General features: G+C 38.8%; 1 protein-coding gene across 2 annotated transcripts in view; it reads left to right on the plus strand.

Annotated features, from left to right (window-relative positions):
• Window positions 1-9,615: 9,615 nt before the first annotated feature.
• Window positions 9,616-22,948, plus strand: part of LOC117407478 (chondrolectin-like) — a 33,029-nt gene continuing 19,696 nt past the window's right edge. Inside the window, exons 1-2 of one of the 2 annotated variants that reach the window (XM_034012563.3) lie at window positions 9,616-9,728; window positions 18,152-18,247. In XM_034012563.3, the coding sequence (XP_033868454.2) occupies window positions 18,163-18,247 (85 nt within the window). In that variant the 5' untranslated portion in view covers window positions 9,616-9,728; window positions 18,152-18,162. Of the gene's footprint in view, window positions 9,729-17,939; window positions 18,248-22,948 lie in introns of those variants that run through there. The other variant, XM_034012564.3, reaches the window with a different exon arrangement.

A 22,948-nucleotide genomic window follows, 5' to 3' on the forward strand; every position in this document is an offset into this window, starting at 1 on the left:
AGAGTTCTGTTTTATGGGGAAGTGTGAATACTTGAGTTTGGACAAAACCTGCTCTCAGCTCAGATACTTGAATTAACACAGCAATTAACTAAAACACAATCACGAAAATATTACATTTTTATTCAGCATACTCAGTGTTCAAAATATGGTTTCCACTCATGTAACCTTATTCAGAAACTCATGTAACTTTATCCACATACTGTAGGGTCATATTCGTAAGCTGTTTCAAATAGCAATTTTGCTGTCTCATTATTCTCTTTCACCATAGACATACATAACAGGCCAGATCAGCAAAGTGACTGTATCATTGTATAAGCCACTGAACATCTACAGTGAATCAAGATTTTTTTTTTGTATTGCTGTCAATACACAATAGCTACTATTGATAGTGCTGACTCTTACAACTATATAGACAAACAGAATTAAGGATGGTGTCTTGACTGTAGCCTGAACAGGGGGATATCACAAGGTATCAGTGGGCAGCTGGAAAAAGTGTCACAAATTACAGCAAATCAGAGACAGGACACAAACATTTGAGTGAAAGAGGCAGGGACAAATGCTGCCATGGACATACCCAGAAATGGCAACTCTCCACCACACCTGCCTGTGAGATTGGTTCATGAGCAGAGCAGGGCAGGTCACCTACAACTACATTTACAAATATTGACAGCATTCTTTTAATGATTTATTTCTTCTTTTGAAAAAACTACAATAATCTCCATTTACATGTTATATACTGTATACTGTATATACAGGCATTTCATTTTTAATATATTTGCTATTTTTTCTCTTTGTCTATGATTTTGCCATTTGTATCTCTTAGACATTTAACCTCCTCTTTGAATGTTCTCTTGCTGTTATAATATTGGAAAAACTTTTTGGAATTGGTTTTAGCCCCCTTAGCAATGTTCATTTCTATCTCTCTCTTGGCCTTTCTAACTTGCTTTTTGACTTGCGTTTGCAGTTCAAAGTACTCTTTCTGTGTAATTTGTTTTTGGTCCCTTTAAAACACTGTGCCTTTTTTCACTGAATATTTTTTTTAATTGATCTATTAAACCATTTTGGCCATTTTGTTTTAGATTTAGATTTGTCTACTTTTGGGATGTAATTGTTTTGTGCCTCTAGTACTCCTTTTTCCATGGATGTTTTCTCTGTTTTACTCCAATCTACTTCTATTAGTCTCTGTTTCATACCTTCATAGTTTGCCTTTCTAAAATTGTAAACCTTAGCTTTAGTCATTACTTTTGGGGTTTTAAAAAGCACTTCAAATGAGACCATGTTGTGGTCTGATTTTGCTAATGGTTCTCTGACCTCTGTTTTAGTTATTCTGTCTTCGTTATTTGAAAAGACTAAATCAAGACATGCCTCCCCTCTAGTCAGTGCCTTGACAAATTGTGTTAGGAAGCAGTCATTTGTCATTTCCACCATTTCAATTTCATCTGTCATGCTCCCCACCAGGTTTTCCCATTTTATATAGGGGAAGTTGAAATCCCCCATTAGTATGGCTTCTCCTTTTCTACATGCATTTCTAATGTCGTTGTATAACAGATTATTTTGCTCGGCATCTGAATTTGGTGGTCTATAGCATGTCCCTATTATTATCCTATTATTATGCCCTTTGAATTTTTGTCTATTATTCTGACCCATATTGGTGTTGTTTTCTTTGTCCAGATTTAATACCTGGGCTTCAAGACTATTTCTTATGTATAGTGCTACCCCTCAACCTCTTCTGTCCTGCTTGTCTTTCCTATACAGTGTATACCAACTAATATTATATTCGTCTCCATCACTCAGACAACCACATTTCTGTAACACCTACCACATCGTAGTTACTTGTTAGTGCAGTAGCTTCAAGTTCTAACATTTTGTTTCTGAGACTTCTAGCATTTAGGCATTTAGATAAATACATTTAATAGCTGTCTTGCCTGAGTTGTTGCCCTTGTTTTGATGTGGTCTCCCTTCTGTTTTTTTGTTGATTTCTCCCCCCTTGGTCTTTGAGTCCTTGTAGAAAAAAACAGTAATTACATTATATATATATATATATATATATATATATATATATATATATATATATATATATAGTAACACAACAGGGAGGGGGTTAATATTCTCCTTGCCAAAAACATTTTGTTAATTATCACCTGCACCTGGCTATTATTGTAAATTAGAGCCAGGTGCAGGTATTTAAGGAAAGCAGCCAGTCCTTTCAGGGCTGCTGCTGTGTGAAGGAGCCCGATTGAAGGTGTACTCAATCGTACTAAAAAGGTAACTGTGTGCTCCTTTTGTTTTTCTTTAAAACTGTGTGTTTTAGCCAGTAAACAGCTTAGCTGTCTGGCTTACTAGAATAGGTTCCTGTTCAGTTTAGTCAGTACGCCAAATGGAGCTAGGTGTTTTGTTTTGTTTATTTTGTTTATTAAAAATAGAGTGTCAGCGCTCAAAAACTCAATTTCTGTGTCCTTGATCTGATTTTAAAGAGGAAACAGACGACTGTGAGTGGCGGTCGTGTTACATATGGTGGCAGCGAGTGTGGGCGCCCCAAAAAAATCCAGAGAAAATGGACTTGCAAGATTTGATCAAAACGATCAATAAAAATACGGCGGAGCAGGAAGCGAGCAACCGCTGACATCAGGAGGAGCTGGAGAGACTGAGACGGGAGCTGGGGTTGCCCCCATTGGAACAAAAGGTGCGGGAGCCAACAGAGCTGGAGCTGCTGCTCCAGAAATGGAAGCCGGCAGAGAAACACCGCTGTCTTCAACACCAGAAGGAGTGGAGACGCTGCCATCTCCGGAGCCACGGGTGGCAAGCAAAGGGGAGGAGGTGAGACACCCACCTCCATCACAGCCCCAGACATCACCCGTGCAAAACAGTCTGGCGCCGATGGGTATGATCCCTTGCACCTTGCTCCTGGACACCCTGCCAGTCTGCCTGGACCTCCCTGCACTAGACCTGGAGCCCAGGAGTCTGCATCATCAGCCACAGCTCTGCCCCTGGTTACGTACTACGCTCTCCCCGAGCACCCAGATGTCGCTGGTGCTCCCCCTGTTCGCTGCTTCGCTCCCCCTGGGTGATCGGACATCGCTGCGCCGGTCCCCAGGTGAAGACCTCTGCTGCATCCTCCTGTTCTCGTCGCTTCAGTCACCCCTGTCATCCCGGTGGGGTCCCGTGTCGCCAGTTGGCAGTTCCGGCCTGGAAACGCTGGAAGGATTGACCCACCCTCAAGTTTGTTTACCCATGGAAGAGGGTGAAGATGAAAATGGTGGGACTTGAGGACGTGTGGTCTTTTAAGGGTGGAAGGAAGTAGCCGTGGGATGGCCTCTGTCTTGTTAAGACAAAGGGGAGGATGTGTAACACAGCAGGGAATGGTTAATATCCTCCCCGCCAAAAACATTTTGTTAAATATCACCTGCACCTGGCTTTTATTGTAAATTAGAGTCAGGTGCAGGGTATTTAAGAAAATCAGACGGTCCCTATATATATATATTTCTCCAGAAAAAATAATAATAAAAAAAGGAACATTTTAAATGTTTACCAATTATTTTCTTTAAAAAAGAACTCCCATAAGCTAAACAACATTTGCAGTGTTTGAAAATTCATACTTAACTCCAACACAAACATTATTGCATTTCATCACCAATATGGGGTTTGTATGCATTCTGTAGGAATTATGTTCATTCCTACATAATTAGATTTCAAATACTGACACCAGAATATCAAATTATTACAATGGTTGCTGTGCTCAATGTAGGGCCGCCGAGAGCCGTCATGGGCCCCGGGGAATGATTGGTATGTCCCGCTGCCGCACCCCCCCCCCCCCCGGTACTACATTCATCCGACTGTAGTATGCTGTAGTCTAAACCAAGCTTCAGACCAAGCAGTGATACTTGAAATCTTAGCAGTGTCTGAGGAAGATCGTTTCAACCGATACAGTATTTTGATAATGGGTTTTAAGGAAACTGTCAACAACGCCTAGAAGTTTCAATATCTAAATTTTATTTACAGTATTCAAACTTTTTTTTTAGGTAAGTGAATAAATATTTTTTTTGTACAAACTCCACGTGTAATAGTCATTAATCGGAAGCTTACTTAACATCAAATAACAAACATTTTTAGCATAAACTACATTTTAATAGTGTTGCTATACACTATTTTATTTATCCTGTGCCAAAAATAAACCACTCATCTCTGCTCTTAACTAATAGCCTGTATTGGTAAATATATTTGTATTTTAAGCAATATAACCGATCATTCTCTAATTGTGTTTACCACCAGCTGAAGAAAGTACTTTATTTATTTTACACAATACCATTTTTCTAAAAAAACTGCTACACCATGTTGTTTTGAGCAAATTATAGATCTTAATAATATAATAATTCATACTGTGGTATATATTGTGCAACTTTAGGGTTCTTTTAAAGTTTTTAAAAGTCTTAAAAAAAAATACATAAAATTGCTATGCCTTTTTTTCAGCTTTTTGGTGTAGTAAAAATATGAACTGGAGTTTTTAATGTGTTGGTGGAAACGCAAAGGGTCTTGTGCAAGGCTAGTTGTTTTAAAATATTTGATATATATTTAAAAAAAAAAGTTCCCCCTTCATCAGGGCCCCCCTTCGTCCCCGACCTCTCGGTGGGCCTGGTTCAATGTAGAGCACACGTTTTACATGATATATATATAAGCAGATCAAATTCACGCTTACATTTTCTATTAACTGGGCTGTGCTGTGCCCCCTTCCTCCAGTCCCTTCCCTACTCAGTTATTTAATATTAGTAAAAAAGGTACAGTATAATCCTAGGGTATCATAAATATGAACCTGTTATCCCTGTGTATAGCACTGGAACACAAATGCTGGGTTTAGTTTAAAATTCAGATGCCAGCGACATGCATGGCTAATGTTTGTATCAGGCTTTTAAACTACATTTTTGTGTACAACATGAAACTTGCATTTAATAGTAAGTTATATAAGGCTAATAACTAGAATTACATTACTATTTGTTGACTTGTTAATTAAATGTGTAGCAGGGGCAGGCGTAGGGCAAAGGTGAAAGTACTGACCTCATGAGCTCATGCAAATAGTGATTGCACTGAGCTGATGAAGAGCTTTGTCATTAACTGCTGTCATTCCAGTTTCACTGAAACAGAAAACAGCACAACCCTTCTGGGAAAGGATATTAGACATAACTGTTCTCTAACCAATTAGGAAAAATGTAGATGTAATTGGATACTACTGGCCACCCTGAACTGAACAGCTCTCTTGGGAATGGTTTAACAAAACAATGTTGCTGATGCATCCCACTAAACCTTTAAGAATAGAAGACATATATTTTGGGCTGTGCTATCTGAACCATTCAAATAGGAACAGAAAGAAATACCAGATTACCCCATGTCCTAAAACAAGTGTTGGGACAGATTTATTTGAGGGAATAGGGGTTTTATATGTAAACGTACATACTAAATTGTCAAATTTTAGAGTTTATATATATATATATATATATATATATATATATATATATTGTTTATCCTGTTGTGATTAAACTTTCTAAAGACCTTTGGTATAAGTTAATAAATATATAATAATCTCAGGGTAAATGGAGGCTCTTTGTCTGTCTGTTGACAGTCTTTCTGTATGTAATTTACTGTATCTAGAGAACTGCACATTGAACTGTGATAAAGCTTGCTAAGATCATTTTTTTTTTAGCATTTATTGAGTTTTATCCAAATCTGAGGGTATATGGAGCACGTTCTAAGCAGATAAGCGTCACATGCAGAGCTCTGCAAGACCGCATCCAGTTTGACAAGAAATTCGCAGAACATGAGCAAAGGCTGCGTGGAGTAAAACCTCAGGAACTGAAATTGGAATTATGTGCTTGTGACTTTAGAATAGGGCAGGATTTGCACTTGGCTCGCGGAGAGCATTCCCTGCGTATGTAAGACCAAACCGATCGGCCTCCAAGTCTAGAAGTCTCCCGGACTTACAAGGGTTGCCTACGTTGAGAGAGGTCAGCGCGGCCAGACTTCCAAGTCTAGGTAGTGATGATCACGTCCCTCGTGGGGTGACATGAACGCTGAAAAAAGAGAAAGAAATAAACATTCAAAGAGGGGTCTGACACAGACGAAAGCAGATACTTAACCCTTAGCGGTCCATTTATTCACTGCATATCAACAGGATACTCAGTACTGCATCTCCAGGCCTGCCCCACCGCTGTTTGCTGTATTTTTCACATACCTCTTCATAGTCATGCATACTGATAAATCATCTCCTGATCACTCATTTTATCACCAAACTCCTCAATAATGTGATCCAAGTCATTATTTTATTACTATAACACCTCAAAAAGCTCTGCAAATATCTGTGATCTTCTTTGAGCGCTGGATGCGGAAGCAGCTATCTTGTTTGTTTATGGCCGTGTTATCTCTATGGTGCCGGGGTATCTGTATTGCTCAGATCCGCCCTTTTTTTCCCCAGCTTCTCTCGGCTCCTATTGGTCTCACTCAGCCATTGAAAGGTTTTCTCTGCTTTTTCCGGAGAAAAAACGACTGGAGACCTGTGCTTGACGTCTTTTTGATTATGTCGGACAGGGTCCGACATCGGACCGTAAAGGGTTAATAAAGAAAACAAAACAAAGCTAACAATAACTTTGATACTGCTTTGTATGTTAATCCCTACTGTCCCACACATCACATGCCTTTAGAAACTGTAGTGCAAATTCTAACAAGGTGGTAAACCGGTGCAAGACAAAACCTGTTGTGATCATTATTTATAATTTTTATCAACTATGTAATTTATGGAGGACACTGATGTGGATTTGTGCCTTCAAATTCATGTGCAGCAATGGTCATTCGAATATTCAGGTAGTATCTCTGCACTAAACAAAATAATTACTCCATGCCGCTGTTTTCACATCGCACTGCTAAAAGTCTTCTCTAGTTGATCAACCAATGAGCACTGACGCAAATCAAAATGGGCGGAAATTTGTGACGCGTGCTAAAATGAAATCCGACACAACATCCCGCTGGCGGACGCATTTGAGAATCGTGGATGGATTGCATGCGCGCTGGATGAAAAGCAGATAAAATAAGTCCTGGTATCCAGTACATAAACAGCAGGTCATGTTTCAGGGGAATCCTCTTTTAGCTCAAAGTGAAAGTACAGTTACGCACAACAGACCAACCAACAGAACATTAGCAGACGATGAGCAGCAGTAGGCTTAGTTAAAATATTTGCAAAATAGTTGAAAAAACATGGTGGCTGCCCCAATATTTTATGACTTAGTTTACCATTTACAAATACGACTGACAGGAACATGGCATGCGTAACCATTTCTGAACTAAACTGTTTGGAAAGTGAAATTAATGCCAGGTACTATTGTCAGTGCGAACTGTGTAACCACTTGAGGTTAGCAGTGGTTGTACTGAAAACAGGAAACCAAAGAGGAAGGTCAAGAAGCCCATTGTTAGTGATGCAAATTTAATTGACATTGCACTAAATTATTCCTGATCTATGGTTAAAAAAAGAACCCTGCAGGATACAAAATAGGACCAATCATTTTTTAATACCAAGTCTGCCCTGAGTGAAAAAACAAGGCTGTGACCAATCCATTAGTGTGTGGTTTATGTTCTTCAAGAGATTGTTTTCCAATCAATCTAGCTTTTAGCTGCTATCATCTACACAGTACCAGTGCATTATGTTTTCTTTTAGTCACGTCAGCTCCACTTTCTGTGTTTTCAAAGTAATTTCTGCTTCATTTCTGAAATGGCAGAATATATTGCCTATTTGTTTTCAAGAATCACCACCTGCCAATACAGCTTTTACAAACAATTTGTAAACTTGTTTCCCAAAAGCACACAGTTAGTGATGTTAGCATGTGACTTAAGTGCATCTGTGCCTCTAGGAACAAATTATTAATATTGTGACAAATTATTAATATTGTGACAGGTGTGGTAAAGAGCCCCTGTTGTCAGGATGGCAGAATACTTGCCAACCACCACTTCCCAAGGTCCTAATGCCTTTAGATTACAGTCACTCACATTCACCCCATCACACATGGTAACGCCACGGCCCAGGCTGGCTACCGGCAGGAAATAAACCCAGAGATAGAAAGCTGCAGTTTTAAAGCGCTGTTGCACACTTTATTAAACAAAAACAAATAAAACACAGGAACAGATCAATACGGCACAAACACCAAAACAAAGATTCAAACAATACAATACAATACAGGCTGGGCATTCTCCTTCACTCTAAAGTTTTAACCCAGTACACAAAATCATAGCACAAACAAAGGATTTCTCCTTCCTTTTATACATGTGGACACTCCCCAATCAGCCCCAATTATCTAACTGGGGAATGGCCACACCTGTGATTGCTGGCAGGGACAGATTTAAAGATCCCCAAAATAATCAAAACACACCAGCCCCCAGTGAGATCAATGCATAGGAACTCTGAAAAAAGTGATCAGCAAGCTAAAATTAAATGAAAGTATCAATGCTTCCCGATTTTAACACCTCCTAATGCTATAGTAATTTGCAATGTCTTCACTGCCCTCGTGCTCTACAAATGGTCATGTGTATAATGGTTTAATTAGGAGGGGGGAGGCCCTGTGATAATTATAATGTTGTTTTTGTAATTTAATAAGAGAACGACGTGATAAAATCATTACAATCCAAAAAGCAGGAAACCTTTTAATAAGAATAGCTTAGCTTACTTCCACCCAGTACCCTCTTAATCTTTCTTGTCCTAGTTTGCTATGATTTATATAGTTTATTCATTCACATGAACAGGAAACCAGTACAACCTTGGATTCATGAGTACTTTTGATAAATACATACTAATTTAGGTATGCACGTACCAATGTATTTAAACTGTAGTTGGCATTGTATTTAAACTGTAACACTGACTCATTTATGTACTATTATCCAAGTAATTTAGTTTTGGTAAATAATAAATATAACATTGGAAGCCAACTTACTGTAGGTGTCTTTTTTTCACCATGTCAGAAGACTTTAATATCTTTTACAATGTAGAGCACCAAAAAAAGTATTGAAAACATGTCACAAAATTTCTTAGTGTGGTTATTGAACGCCTACAAAGTGATATTTACTGTGGGAAATAACTGATCAATACAGGCCAGCAAATGAAGTAATAGCTCTCTTTGTGCCTGTGCATATAATAGCATAGTTAACAGCCATCAGAGCCATGGTTGCAGGTAACCTGGGAATAAAAATCAATGATTAAATGGAAGGATTTTCTGTGACTGCTTAATTGGTAATCATAATGCAGCAAGTACTGGAATATCTTTGGTAACAGCCACGAGCTGGAGTTATTTTTCTTCCGTTTACCCTATTGTGTACATTTTATGATAGCAGATGATATCACAGATAAAATAGGTTCTGCTATTTTACTCGGAAGCTATTTCATTGTGTACTATAGTATTAGAAGGCAGTCTGTTCTGTAAGAGAATCATTATAATCACCCAAATCATTATTACTATGAAGATAAGAATCATCAGATTGGTGCTATTGATTTCCTAAATATAAGCTATCACCACTAATGGAACCTATTTAGCACTGCATTCAAAAAGAAACTATCTGCATGGCTCTAAGCTTTCCTTTCAATTCCCATTGTAAATACATTACAAAAAGACAGCTTGAACAACTTTGTGTTAGGGGCACTAGCTGGAATGGGCTGACTGTGCAGAGATCATAAAGACATGCCCCATCTCAGTAAACTACATAAGGTAAGAAGGGATTTATGTTTGTATTATGCCTTTCTCATCAAGCAGTGTCTCAAAGTGCTTCACATTCACTGAGCAAGCACTTGACAGACAGCCAACAGTTACAGTTTGTTGAAAGGTGGCAAAATACGTTTACGGCAGCACACAACACATGCACTTCACACACAGGGTCCCAGTGTAAATAAATGGTCAAGGATACTACTGTGCAGGGACCAGAAAGCTACAGTGAAGTAAGGATTCTGACTGGTTTAATGGTTGATCTCAATATAACTACTCTGAAAAAAACCAACAAATCTGGCAAAATCTAATTTTCAGGTGACATGGTAAGGTTTAAAACCGGCACATGACAGAGTATGTGATGGTTGTTAGAATGGAGAACACAACAATAATCTCCACTTGATTTGAATTTCTAAACTTCTCCACAGATACTTCAAACCAGAACCCTGCCACACACAACTGCATAGGCAACTGCAAAAAGGTCTATTTATATTACCCCTGTGATACACCTTGAGGACACCCTCTGCCACATGACTACTCCTCCTATCTTATTTTTTTACAGACAAAAACCTTACACATTACCTTGTGCTGCTTGTATACGGTATCTAAATCCAACTGTGCTGCAGTTTTGCTTGGATATGGAAGTAGAGCAGATCTACATTGACTATTGACTGACAGTAAAAAAAAAAAAAAAAAAAAACCAAGCAAACAACATACTTAGGGCTAGGTGTACTAAGATAGGCCAGTCTCAGAGCAAACATACTGCAATTTTAATTTTTGTTGCGACACTTAACAATGTAAACATTTTGTTGTATGTACAGCCGCAACATACTACTTGAAATAGTGCCTATAGAAAGTCTACACCCCCTTGAACTTTTTTCACATTTTGTTGTGTCAGTGCCTCAGAGTTTGACCGTGCTCCAAGGGATATTCAAAGCCTTTGATATTTTTTTAAACCCATCCCCTGATCTGTGCCTTTCAACAACTTTGTCCTGGAGTTCTTTTGAAAGCGCCTTGGTGCTCATGGTTGAGTCTTTGCTTTGAAATGCACTACCCAGCAGAGGAAACCTACAGGAACTGCTGAATTTATCCTGAAATCATCTGAATCACTAGAATTTAACACAGGTGGAGGCAACTTAACTTGGTGTGTGATTTAGAAGGCGATTGGTTACACCTGAGCTAATTTAGGATTGCTATTACAAGGGGGGTGGACACTTATCCAGCCAAGCTATTTCAGTTTTTATTTTTAATTAATTTTCTACAAATTTCTAGAATATTTTTTTCACTTGGAAGTTGTGGGGTAGGATGTGTAGATAAATGAAAAAAAAAAAAAACGATTTTAATGCATTTTAATTCCAGGCTATAAGGCAACAAAAGGTGAAAATTTTGAAAGGGGGTGTAGGCTTTCTATAAGCACTGTAGATCTCTAGCATTGTGAGAGTCGTGCGACATTGTTTAAATAAATAGCTGGAGTTGAGCTATGGTTTGGTGCAGCAGAGGATGCCCGAAGGATAACTTCTATACATGCATGGCTACAAGAATCAAAATAACATTGTTTTTGTTAAATGTAAACGTCATCTGTACAATGCAGTCTTAATTTTACCTATTTTAATACTAATAATATATATATAAAAGACATCCATTTAATCACATCCAAATCTATAGTGGGGCCCCCACCTTCACCCCCAAATAATAAAAAAAAAAGTTTATATGAAAAAGCTTTTCATAATCATACAGTAGCCCCTCGCTAAACCGGATATGTTTGTCTGACATTAGGAGGTGTCAGGTTTAAAAATAAAATAATAAATCGCTCACACATACATTTATAGTGCTCAGTGTATTTTACATGTATCAATCATTGTGATGAAATAACACCAATGTGTTTTGGGTAGGCTACACATTAGATAATATAAATCTGTACAGTAGGCCTATACAGTATACAGTACAGTTGTAAAATTAAATGAACACCTAGCGTTTTATTATTATTATTATTATTATTATTATTATTATTATTATTATTATTATTATTATTATTATTATTATTATTAACTTGGCAGCCAAGACAATTAACACAAAACAGATCATGGTGCCGCATTGACAAGTTATGATACTTACAGGACAGTCAATTCTCGTTAATACAAATTTCAAGGGACCAGCAACAAATTTTGCATTATACCACTAATTTGTATTATCATGAGTAGCCTATAAGCTAAATGTATACTGTCAGTTTTTATTTAAGTTAGTCAGTGGTGCAGTGCTAAATTATGCACAATTACAAACCACCTGCACATTAATAGAATATGTGTGTTTCCTATTCCTATACAGATGCTCAGAATGAGCTGGAGGGGTTAGCGGCACATGTGTGCAGTCTATTGCACCCAACATGTTGGGAAAACTACAAATGTAATAGAAATGTGTTTTCAAGGCTTGTAAGTACACACTGCTTTTAGGGAAAAATAGGTATTTGGCTGTTCGCCTCAAAAATCCATTGAGCACAACTGGCAACAGTTGCGACTATTGTCTGCAGCTTTCGTACATCTCATTATAATATTTGAGAACCCTGATTGGCACTCTCTCCACCCCCTATTTGCGAATTTATGCAGGAACGCCCATAATGACATATTCATCTACACTTGAACCGCAAATAGAAACCGCAGCTGCAAAGCATTCCTAAAAAATTTCAAATAGCATTGCTCCTGTCTAGTACATTTCACCCAAGACTTCCAACTCGTTTGCAACTATTACTTTAGTAAACCTACCCCTTATAGTTCCCATGGTAACAATAAATGGTTCAGGGCTTTTATACCACCTGTTTGGATCCTCATTTCTTTCAATCCGCTCAACTGACTTTTTTCTATATCCTTTGGTTACCCGAGGAATATTCATATAGCTGAGTTACTTTGTTGAGTGATAGTGCTGGATGCCAATCAGAACCTCATGGTCCATTAACCTAATAACCAAAGCTTATAAATGACCTGAACTACCACACCACCAATAATCAATCAATCCACATTGGAAACAAAACATGCAGTGGAGACCTGGCTGAGATAGAAAGGTGTGGCCATCTATAACACAGGAAAAAGACCAACCGTTCTTTATGGTTCCTTTATGGAAATCAAATATATTGCAAAATATTGAAAACTAATGTGTAATAAACAGATTTAGAAAACCCAACCCTGTGTTCAGATTAATGATTTGCTTAAGGTACTGTTCGTAATAATATATAGTCATTGTTTTATATTTATGATGCACGTTAGTATGTTCTTAGTAATTTTTATAGAGTTACTTTAAGATAATGAGCTGTACTGTACAAACAGGTAATTCTTTGCAGTAATAGTGAAATCCACCTTGCATTTCATTATGATGACATGGTTTGGAGAATAGGTAGGTTCTGATTGTTGGAGTTTTGATGAGCCTACTGAATTACAATATTATATCATAGATCACCAAATATACGTATAAAATATGTATGGAACAATAGTATGCCAGTATATTAATAAATATATTTGAATATTTTACAAAATATGTTCTAATATATTGGTAAATAATATTAATCCATTATTTTGCATATATATGGTGTCTAGCTTTAACAGTCAAATATTCATGAAACTGCCCCAGAAAACTGTTATGATCATAGAAACGATCCATATGATACACATGCATACTGATTTAATTATACTCAGTAATTAAACACCTATTCTAAAAACAACCTATAATGTTGAGAAATGCAAGACCTTTTACAAGTAAATGAGCCGTTTCTTCCATTTAATTCCATTTTGATAAATGTTAGCTAAGCTATTGGCCTTTAAAGGTTGCCTTTACAAATGATGGAAATCATTTTTAATTAATTTAAAATAAATTACTACAGTTTAAAATAAACACATAAATCACTAAGGAATATTAAATCAAATGTTGTGCTTAGATTGAAGTAAAAACTATCGAAGTACTTCAAATGAACCCTTTCAAACTGACTCTGGAATGTGAAATAAAGTTCCATTTCAATTCGAAGACGACCACCAACATACTTATGGGATATGCCTGCCTTAGGTAGGTATTCACTGAGCATTTTATATCAGAGCTGCCGATAGGCCACTCCGTGGGGTGACATCCTCGGTCCCTCCTACCGAGGGATTACACAGTCAACCCGCGGAGACAATTTTCTCTTTTGCCTCTCTTCTATGGAAAGGTAAGCTTCTGTGTTACTGAACTGAGTGTGTTTTTGAAAGAGCTTTTCTGAGTCGACTGCAGTTCCCCTGCATTGGTGCTGAAAGCTGGCTTGCTGCTTTCATGGAATCAGCGGCTCTGACTCACTCTTAGCTTCTTTCTGCTCTTTTCCTCTCAGCCTGCCTCGCTTCCGTTGCAGGCTGTCTGTGTACGCTGTCTGCAGTGTGTGAGTGGCTGCCTGTGCAGTATTGATTTAGGAGTGTGTGTGTGTGTCTTTTCAGCACACACTCTTATAGAGAACACCGTTCCTCCGCCGGGGCTAGGCTTTGCCGTATCCCCGCCGTTGAGTGATTCCGCTGGCTGCCATTTGCGCAGTTTTGGCGAAATAAAAATAAAAACAAATATTATTGTGGAAACTGCTGTTGCGTGTTCACCTGTGTGTTGACCCTGTCACACAACCTCGCTTTGCCAGCCAGTCAGCCATGTAATTCCTCCACCGGGGCTGTGTTCTACCTGCCCTGCTGTTGAGTAGACTTCGGCAGCTGCCTCGGCCCGTCCACCCTGGGGTGTTGGGCCTTAAAAAAAAAAAAAGTGTGTTCTCCACCTTTTGTTTAGGGTAGGCACCACTACATTAGCTGCCCCCCGGTGCTTCAGTACCTCGGTGCACGGTCAGTTCTTGGTACTTCAGTGCACACGGTGCCTGGTGCTCACGGTACTAGTGCCTCGGTTCGCATAGCACAACGGTGCTCGGTGCACACAGCATTCGGTGCGCATGGTGCTAAGTGCACTCGTGCGCACAGTGTCTAGTACCTCACTGCGCATAGCGCCCTCGGTGCTCAGTACACTCGGTGCACGCGGCGCTCAGTTCACGCAGCACTCTGTGCACTCAGTGCACACAATACTCCGTGTGCACAGTACTCGGTGCACTCACTGCGCACGGTGCTCAGTACGCACGTTGTCTAGTACCCCGGTGCGTATAGCGCCCTCAGTGCTCAGTACACTAGGTGCACGCGGTACTCGGTGCACACAGTGCTTGGTGTACTTGGTGCACACGGTACTCGGTGCACTCGGTAAACTCGGTGCGCATAGCGCCCACAGTGCTTGGTGCACATGGTGCCCAGTGCACTTGGTGCACAGTTTTGGTAGGTGCACCTGGTACTTAGTGCCTCGGTGCACAGACAGCCTTGTGCACACGGTGCCCTCAGTACTACAGTACCTCGGTGCACGCAGTGCTTAAGCGCTCTCCGTGCAGGCACGTTATGCGGTGCCTGAGGCTTAAATACCCGGCGGTATTGAAAAGTGACAGCAAGCATGTTGTGGTTCCATGCTTGCACGTCCTGCAGGGTGAACATGCCCCAGGAGGATGGGCGCACTCTGTGTGCGTGGTGCTTGGGCGTCCAGCACGCCACTTTGGCCCTCGGGGATGAGACCTTTTGTGACATCTGCACGTCTTTTCAGCCCCGGGTGCTCCGCAATAGGCTGGCTAGAGCCATGGGGGCGGAGGCTCCGCCCCCTGTGGCTGAGCCGTCAGCAGCCCTGGGGGCCCCGGTCCCCACGCTCCTCCAATTGTTCCAGAGCCTCTTGCAGGATATTCCCTGCGCACACGTTTGGTTGTCAACCCCTCGTAGCTGCTCACCATCTCTGCAAGAGAAGCGTGTTAAGCGCTCGAGGCATACGAGGGACATAATGGACCTCAAGACACAGATGGCCCAGGTCCTGGAGTTACTGTCACGACAGCAGGCACCTGCTGCTCCAGCCGCAGCTCCGGCTCCACCATTGCCTGCCCCAGTACCAGCTCCTGTCTCCCCCAGGGGAGCTCAGTATGAGAGGGAATCGCCTACACTGATGGCAGAGGAGGACGCTCTTTCAATAACGTCGGCTTAGACCTGAGACTTCTCAACAAGGCTACAAGGCTAGCCCTGGGAGATCCCGTTTTGCCTGGATCTCCTCAGTCAGGCGAAAGGCACTCTCTGGCATTCGGAACCAGGCAGGTTCCAATTATGGGTCTAGCCCCTGAATGGGACCGCTAGTCAACCCTAGGGCTATCTGACACGGTCGTGGGCACATTGTAGAATGCTAGGGCAAGCTCCACTAGGTCATTATATGCCTATAAGTGGAGATATTTTCAGAACTAGTGTCTGACTAGAGGTCATGACCAGTATCTTGCCCTATGCCAGTTATCTTGCAGTTTCTGCAAGAACTGCTAGATGCCGGTAGGTCACCTTCTACATTGAAGGTGTATTTGGCGGCCATTTTTGCGCTGTCAGTGCACAGCTCCTGTATTATTATTATTATTATTATTTATTTCTTAGCAGACGCCCTTATCCAGGGCGACTTACAGTCGTAAAGAAAAATAAATTTCAAGGATCACAGTACAAATAATAATACAGTTAAGAGCAAGATAAATACATGCGCATTTGGGATGATGGCAGCAGGGTGTCACTACGTACAAACCCTGCTTTCTTCTCTAAGGTGATCACAGCCTTCCACATGAACCAGTCTGGAACTGGAGTCTTTCCATCCACCTCCGTTTTCTTTGGAAGAGGATAGGAGATGAACTCCCTCTGCCCGGTGCGGGCATTGAGATGGTATGTGGATAGTACAAGAGCTCTGCGTCATTCTGACCAGCTCTTTGTCTGTCACGGTATACGGACCCTAGGACAGGCCCTCTCGAAGTAGTGACTGTCGCACTGGACTGCGGACACAGTCTTGACTGCGTATGATGGTGCTGGCTTGCCCACACCTGGGTGGGTAGCCGCTTACTCTGCCAGAGGGTTGGCTACATCTTGGGCCCTCTTCAGAGGGGCCTCGCTGTCTGATATTTGTTCAGCGGCTAGCTGGGCTAAGCCGTATACTTTCTCCATGTTCTACCGCCTTAATGTGGTAGATCCTTCCCTGCCTTCATTAGGCACGAGGGTCCTTGAGGTTGCAATCTTGGGTTATGTGGTTTTGATGCATCCCTCATATACTGCTGTTCCTTCTCCCTTGCGACTGCTCTGGTATACTTTACCATAAGTATGTTGGTGGTCATTTTCGAATTGAAAGGGAACGTTAGGTTACTTACCGTAACCCTGGTTAGAGTCCTGCGCGGGTCCGAATTTTACGACCCTCTTCCGATCCGGACCTGCAACTACAGGACCTGACCCGAACCAGCAACACGCTGCAACACCGTCTTCTTACCCAAGAACCGACCCAACCTGCTTTAATAAGACCTGCAACCCGACCCAAACCTGCAAGTGTTTGTCCTTTACCTACTGCCTGCGTCAACTGACTCTCCCACGCTCTCATTTACACACAGATATCTCTACCATTATCCACAGATTGAGTTTACACAACAGCGTGATAGCTTTCTCTAGTGGTCTGCATATATTTTAACATTGTAACATATTAACCATCTCTACTTACTTTACTATAAATACCTGTCTATTCCTTTCGTGCCACCAGTTGAAAGAGAGCTACACCTGTACTTTTGCAGAGAACACATTTGAACATTTTCCCCATGTAATAAGAAAGCCCTGCATCTACCAATAGTCGTTTTAGCTCTTGAGGGACACAACCTACTTAAATCCTTCTCTAATTCACAGTGGGAGCCAAACAAACTACTGTAACATCTGTAAAACTAAAGCAATGCTGACACAGCCCCTAAATTCATATCTGTCTTTAAGAAATATGTATTATGGTGCTGCCCTGCTTATTGTGTCAAAAGCTTTGACTTGGAATCTTCAAGCTCTGCTGTAGTTTAGGGTACAAAACAGAATATATATATATATATATTATTGTGTTTTTTAATACTGGTAATATTTTACCGGAAACACCTGCCTTCAAAATGGGATCATAATGAAACATAATAATGTTTTTGAACTCCTATCTTATTAGACACAACACCCTTAAATGTATATTTAATATAAGACAGCATTTCTGAATATCCAAGCATAGAAGCATATAAGCTTAGTGAGGTGACATCACTAAGCTGTTTTATTTACTGCTGTGAATCCCTGGCATATCTGCAGAAATCAATAGCCAGAGGGGCTGGTAATTAGAGTGTCACAGGCTCCTGGTATAAAACACACAGCATGCTAGGAAGATAGCTCAAGAGCTTGTATCCATATAGATCGTACAGAATTAGCTGGACTGGAACTAAAAATGTTCTTTAGTAAAACTAAAAGACTGGCCTACTTGAATTAATTTCTGGACTATACACTGTTCTGCTTTGTAGCTCTGTTTCTTTTTCTTTCCTTTCTTTAATTTATTTGCTGTGCTTTTAGATCCTGTGAAGATGGACATGGAGCTGAAGATGATCACAGTATTTTGGGGGGTGATTTTAATAGTTCAAAGCAGCTTTGGGACAAGAGTTGTTAGCGGTAAGTAATTCATGCTTTTGTCTCTTTCAACACTCAATCAACTTAGTGAAGCTTTCTTATAGTTACCCTCAAGCTAGGTGAAAAAAATAACTATTGTAAAATGGGGTTCTGTTATATTGTGAAGCAGTTTGGGGTAATTCTCACAGAAATCCCTATATAAATGTATCTACAGTAATATTATATATAATTGCAGTCTATTGTTGTGTATGTGTTATACTATGTGGATAGCTGAATTCAGTGGAGTTTAATAGTTTTTTTCACTTTGTTTTAATTCTTTGTTTGAAGGTTAAATTAGGATTCTGCTGCTGTAAAATGGCACCTGTACCTACACTGCATGATCTTGACTTATCATGAATGTACAATTGGCACTAATAGTTAAATGTTCTAAATTGGAGTGAATAAATATTTACCCATGAGAGAGCAAATACATTATTAATGTTTCAAAGAGGAAGTAAGTAATATTTAGGGTTTCTAGTTTTTGTGTTTGAGTATACTTACCATATACCAGAAAACTACCATTCTTACTATAACAGTTTGAAATCTATTATATTACTATACAATTGCAAATGTAATCCAGAAAAGTTGATGAGAAATGAAGATGAACCTGGTGCATTCTCACTTTTTCAATGTGTGAAATTCTGGTTTCCCTTACTGAACAGGTAAATAGCTGAGCCCTTTTCATCTTATGTACCTTTTTCAAGTGTACTTTTAAATGGAGCACAAAGAGGCTGCCTGCACTCTTTACATAGATGACCACATCTAAAAGCTTAACCAGGTTGTGAAAGGTGTCTCTAACTCATAAGAAATTGATTATTAAGTATAGTAAACATATGGAACAGAAGGAATGGTAAATAAGGGCAAGTAAAAATGCATATACCCATCAGTAATTATATAATTTGTAAACAAAGTTGAATAAGGAAAAGTTAGAGGTCACTTTATACAAGTAAAAATGTAGCTAAATATTAAACTAAAGTAGGGGCATCAAAATAAATCAAGTGTTATTGTGAAAAAGTGAAACATGTAAATAAAAAATGCTAAGAAAACAAGGAACATGAATGTTAGAATTTTTAAAAAGCACTTGAGAATTATGACTCAGTGTTTATTTTGTGATAAAGCGTTAACTGGATCAAAATGATAGAATAATATAAAAACAACTGCAGTACGCTTTTTAAAAAACGCTTTTAAAATTATATTTATTTCAATTGAAAACAGGTTCTGCCGTTTAGAACATATTATTTGCATTTATACAATTTTTCATCAAATCTACTTGGTTTCCTCTTGGCAGTGCAGACAATTGCTGCCACCCTTTTAAGCAGTAGAATCTGGTGCAGTTACTTTTCAAAGCTGGTCATCTGTTAAATACTGTGTAAATATCTCAAAATCTCCAAGTCGTATTTGTACATTGATTCAAAGGTTAACACGGTTCCTACCTAGCACTGTCAAAAGTTGGTTTGTAGGTTTTGGAAGTTAAAGGCTCTCTTTTAGAAGTCATTAATAAGAAATGTTTTTTGAAAATAACCACTCTCTTAAATGACAGTACATGCTGATTATTATTTCAGAAGATACCAAACTAACTCCAAAAAGTTGTCTGATTTGCAAAGAGTATTTTCACAAATAAACTTCAGCAAACTCAAATTCAACACCCCAAATTACTATTTTCTTGTTGATCTGTCTTAGCCATCCAATGATTCATTCACAAGGTCTTGCTTTTTATTATTATTATTATTATTATTATTATTATTATTATTATTATTATTTTTATTATTATTAATAACACATTGTGGTCTGTGGCAAAATATAGTAAATCAGTTATTATTTTTAAAGATCATTTAAATGTTTCTCCTAAAAAAAACATTTTGCTCATCTCATAGTATCACTTTCCTGCTTACATGACATTCTGTCTGTTAAATATGTAATGATGTAATGTTTGATTATGTATTCACTGTGCAATGATACAATTATCCCAGAAGCATCATCTTTAAAACAGATTCATTGCAGTAATTAAGAGGCAGCTCAGCCTTGCCTGCTGGTTGTAAGAAAGACAGAAGCATATTAGAACCTTAGAGAAGCTTCCTTTTCTCTCATAGTAATGCAATAGTATTAACCAGCTTACCTGCTGAAATATGAATAGGAACACATTAGTTACTGTAAGTAGGCATTCCATTAATTAAAAGTGCAAAGGTATACATTACAATACGATTTTCACTACCTTCAGCTCAGAGGTTCCCAACCATCCTTGTGGTCTGTGAGTAATCCCTAAAAACATATCCTCTTTTCCATACACTCAAACCGCCAACTATCGGACAGGTACCAAACAGATGATATACCAGAGATGTCAACTCTCCCGTACAGGGGAAACAGTAAAAAAGGTGTCACGGACTGCAGCCCCCACTCCCCCACACACACTCCCGATTTCGTATTTTATAAAGTTGACAGGTATGGATATACCGTTAGCAACATAACAAGGGATTTTTTCAACCTTTTTCAGTATAGCAATGACAATAGTGTTCTGTCCATTAAACAATAGGGAAGATAACATATTTTTAACAGAGTATCTTGCTGATGGCGACGTGAATGAGACTACAATGCTTTTGCTTGATTTGCTGCATTGGCAGATGGCGGACAGTGAGGGTGGCGGTATAATGGGGGAATATAGCATTGCTTTATTCTGGTGTACCTCAGTCCAGAAGGAAATTGTGGTAGAATGTGAGGGAGGCACATGGGGCGAATCATATTGAAGGAGGACTGTAAGTTAAGATCTGGCTGTTTTTTTTTTTTTATGAGTAACACTATATAAAGGTTTATTAAATAAAAGTATTTATTTCATCATTCTTTTTATTAAACATGTATTAGGTGTATAATGTATTATAGCCATGCTCTTGAGTATCATTGGGGTTTTGTATTTATTGATTTTTCATTCATAGCTTCAAAAACATGACCGTGTCTATATGGTTGGTGGGATGTTTCCCCAGTGCTGTAAAATGTTGTCAAAAAATCAAGCTATGTCTTGGCATTTATTGGAAAAATATAAAAATTCATGCAAGGACATTGTCACAGGGCAGAAGCTGGGTGTGAACTGGTGACCCTGCACACCACAAGTGAGCATCTTAACCACTATGCAAGAGAGTCGGGCTCCTCTGCATTTGTGGTTATACAGCTTTTGAATCCTTAGCTAGCAGTGCCTCACACAACACTTCCCATTATATAACTATGGCTCCCAACTATAGTGTTATAAAGTGGGAACCCTTTTTTGAATTCTGTTTGCCACTAACACATCTATAGCCTTGTTTTTTATTGACTTTAGCCCAAACAGTTTAAAAAGAACACCTGAAATGTATATTATAGTGGTTTAATATATGTATCTGTACATTTAGATTTTTTATGAGTTATCAAAAAATACACCCCTTGAACAAAAACAAAATCAATGAAACTGGTTTAGATGGGGAAAAATGATCACTACAGAAGGTTTTTTTCTTACTTTGTGTTCCCTGATGTTGCAGGTTTGTAATCGTGGTTCAGGGCAGTGCAGAAGGGCATCTTCGGTACACTGTTATTTGGATTTGATGCTCAACAAATCAAAACTTCAGGAGCATACTTTTGGCAATACCAGAAAGAACCAGTCAATTCACATTTTCGATGATATAAAAACAGTAAGACAAGATAAACACAGATTTGTACAACTACAAAAAGACTGAAAGCTGGTAGAGGAATCAGAATACAACTAATATATAATTTTATGAACCCCATTATATCCCTGTTCTACTGTACATCTTTGTCTCACTTTTTCTAAATACTACTACTACGACTACCACTACTACTACTACTACTACTACTACTAATAATAATAATAATAATAATAATAATAATAATAATAATAATAATAATAATAATTTATTATAGTGCCTTTCACACCTAGGTGTCTCAAAGCGCTGTACAAAACAAAACAATCAATAAATGTATTTCTTACACATGTCCTTACATACATACATGCTGATTTAAAATGTATCAAACACCCCGTGTTTCTAAATGATGTTAGATCCACATAATCTACTCAGTGATACTCACTCAATGATAGTGTTCCTTCTTGCAAAGTTTTTGCTTTACAAGAGACTAGAAAATGCTGAGTTTTCTTCTGAGCTCTCAAGCAACCAGTGATATCATAAAGAGCACCAAGTGATGATAATGCAATCTGGGCAGAGGCAATTACTTAAAGTACCTTGTGTGCTGGAAACTAATCTTGTTATTAGACATTTAACAGTCGGTATATTAATCTTAGGTATTAGCCCAGAACGCATTATATTTTTACACAGCTTTTACAATACATCATCAAAATGTATGAATAGAAATGTGAACAATAGGACTGTGTGCATTGTTATGTATTGTTAACCTATTAGTAATTACCGCCCCTTCCTTTGGAAACACGCACACACTCCCAGTGACAACTATTTAAAGGTCAAATTGACCTATGCAGGCAAATGTGTTTCACTATTAGATGTAATAACTATGAGTTTATAATTTAAAGGATGTCAAATTCTATTGATTTCTATTCTGCCAAAAATGTGATGTGTTTATTTACATAAGCTGTATTAATACTAAGCAGAAAACCTTTTTTAGAAAGGAAAAAAAAAAGTCAGAAGTGTGTAGTCTTTTCAAAACACAAAAGCACACAAGACAGTTTTTAAAATATTGAATAAATAAGTT

This window comes from Acipenser ruthenus, chromosome 8, assembly GCF_902713425.1.
Source record: "Acipenser ruthenus chromosome 8, fAciRut3.2 maternal haplotype, whole genome shotgun sequence".
Classification (NCBI taxonomy): domain Eukaryota; kingdom Metazoa; phylum Chordata; class Actinopteri; order Acipenseriformes; family Acipenseridae; genus Acipenser; species Acipenser ruthenus.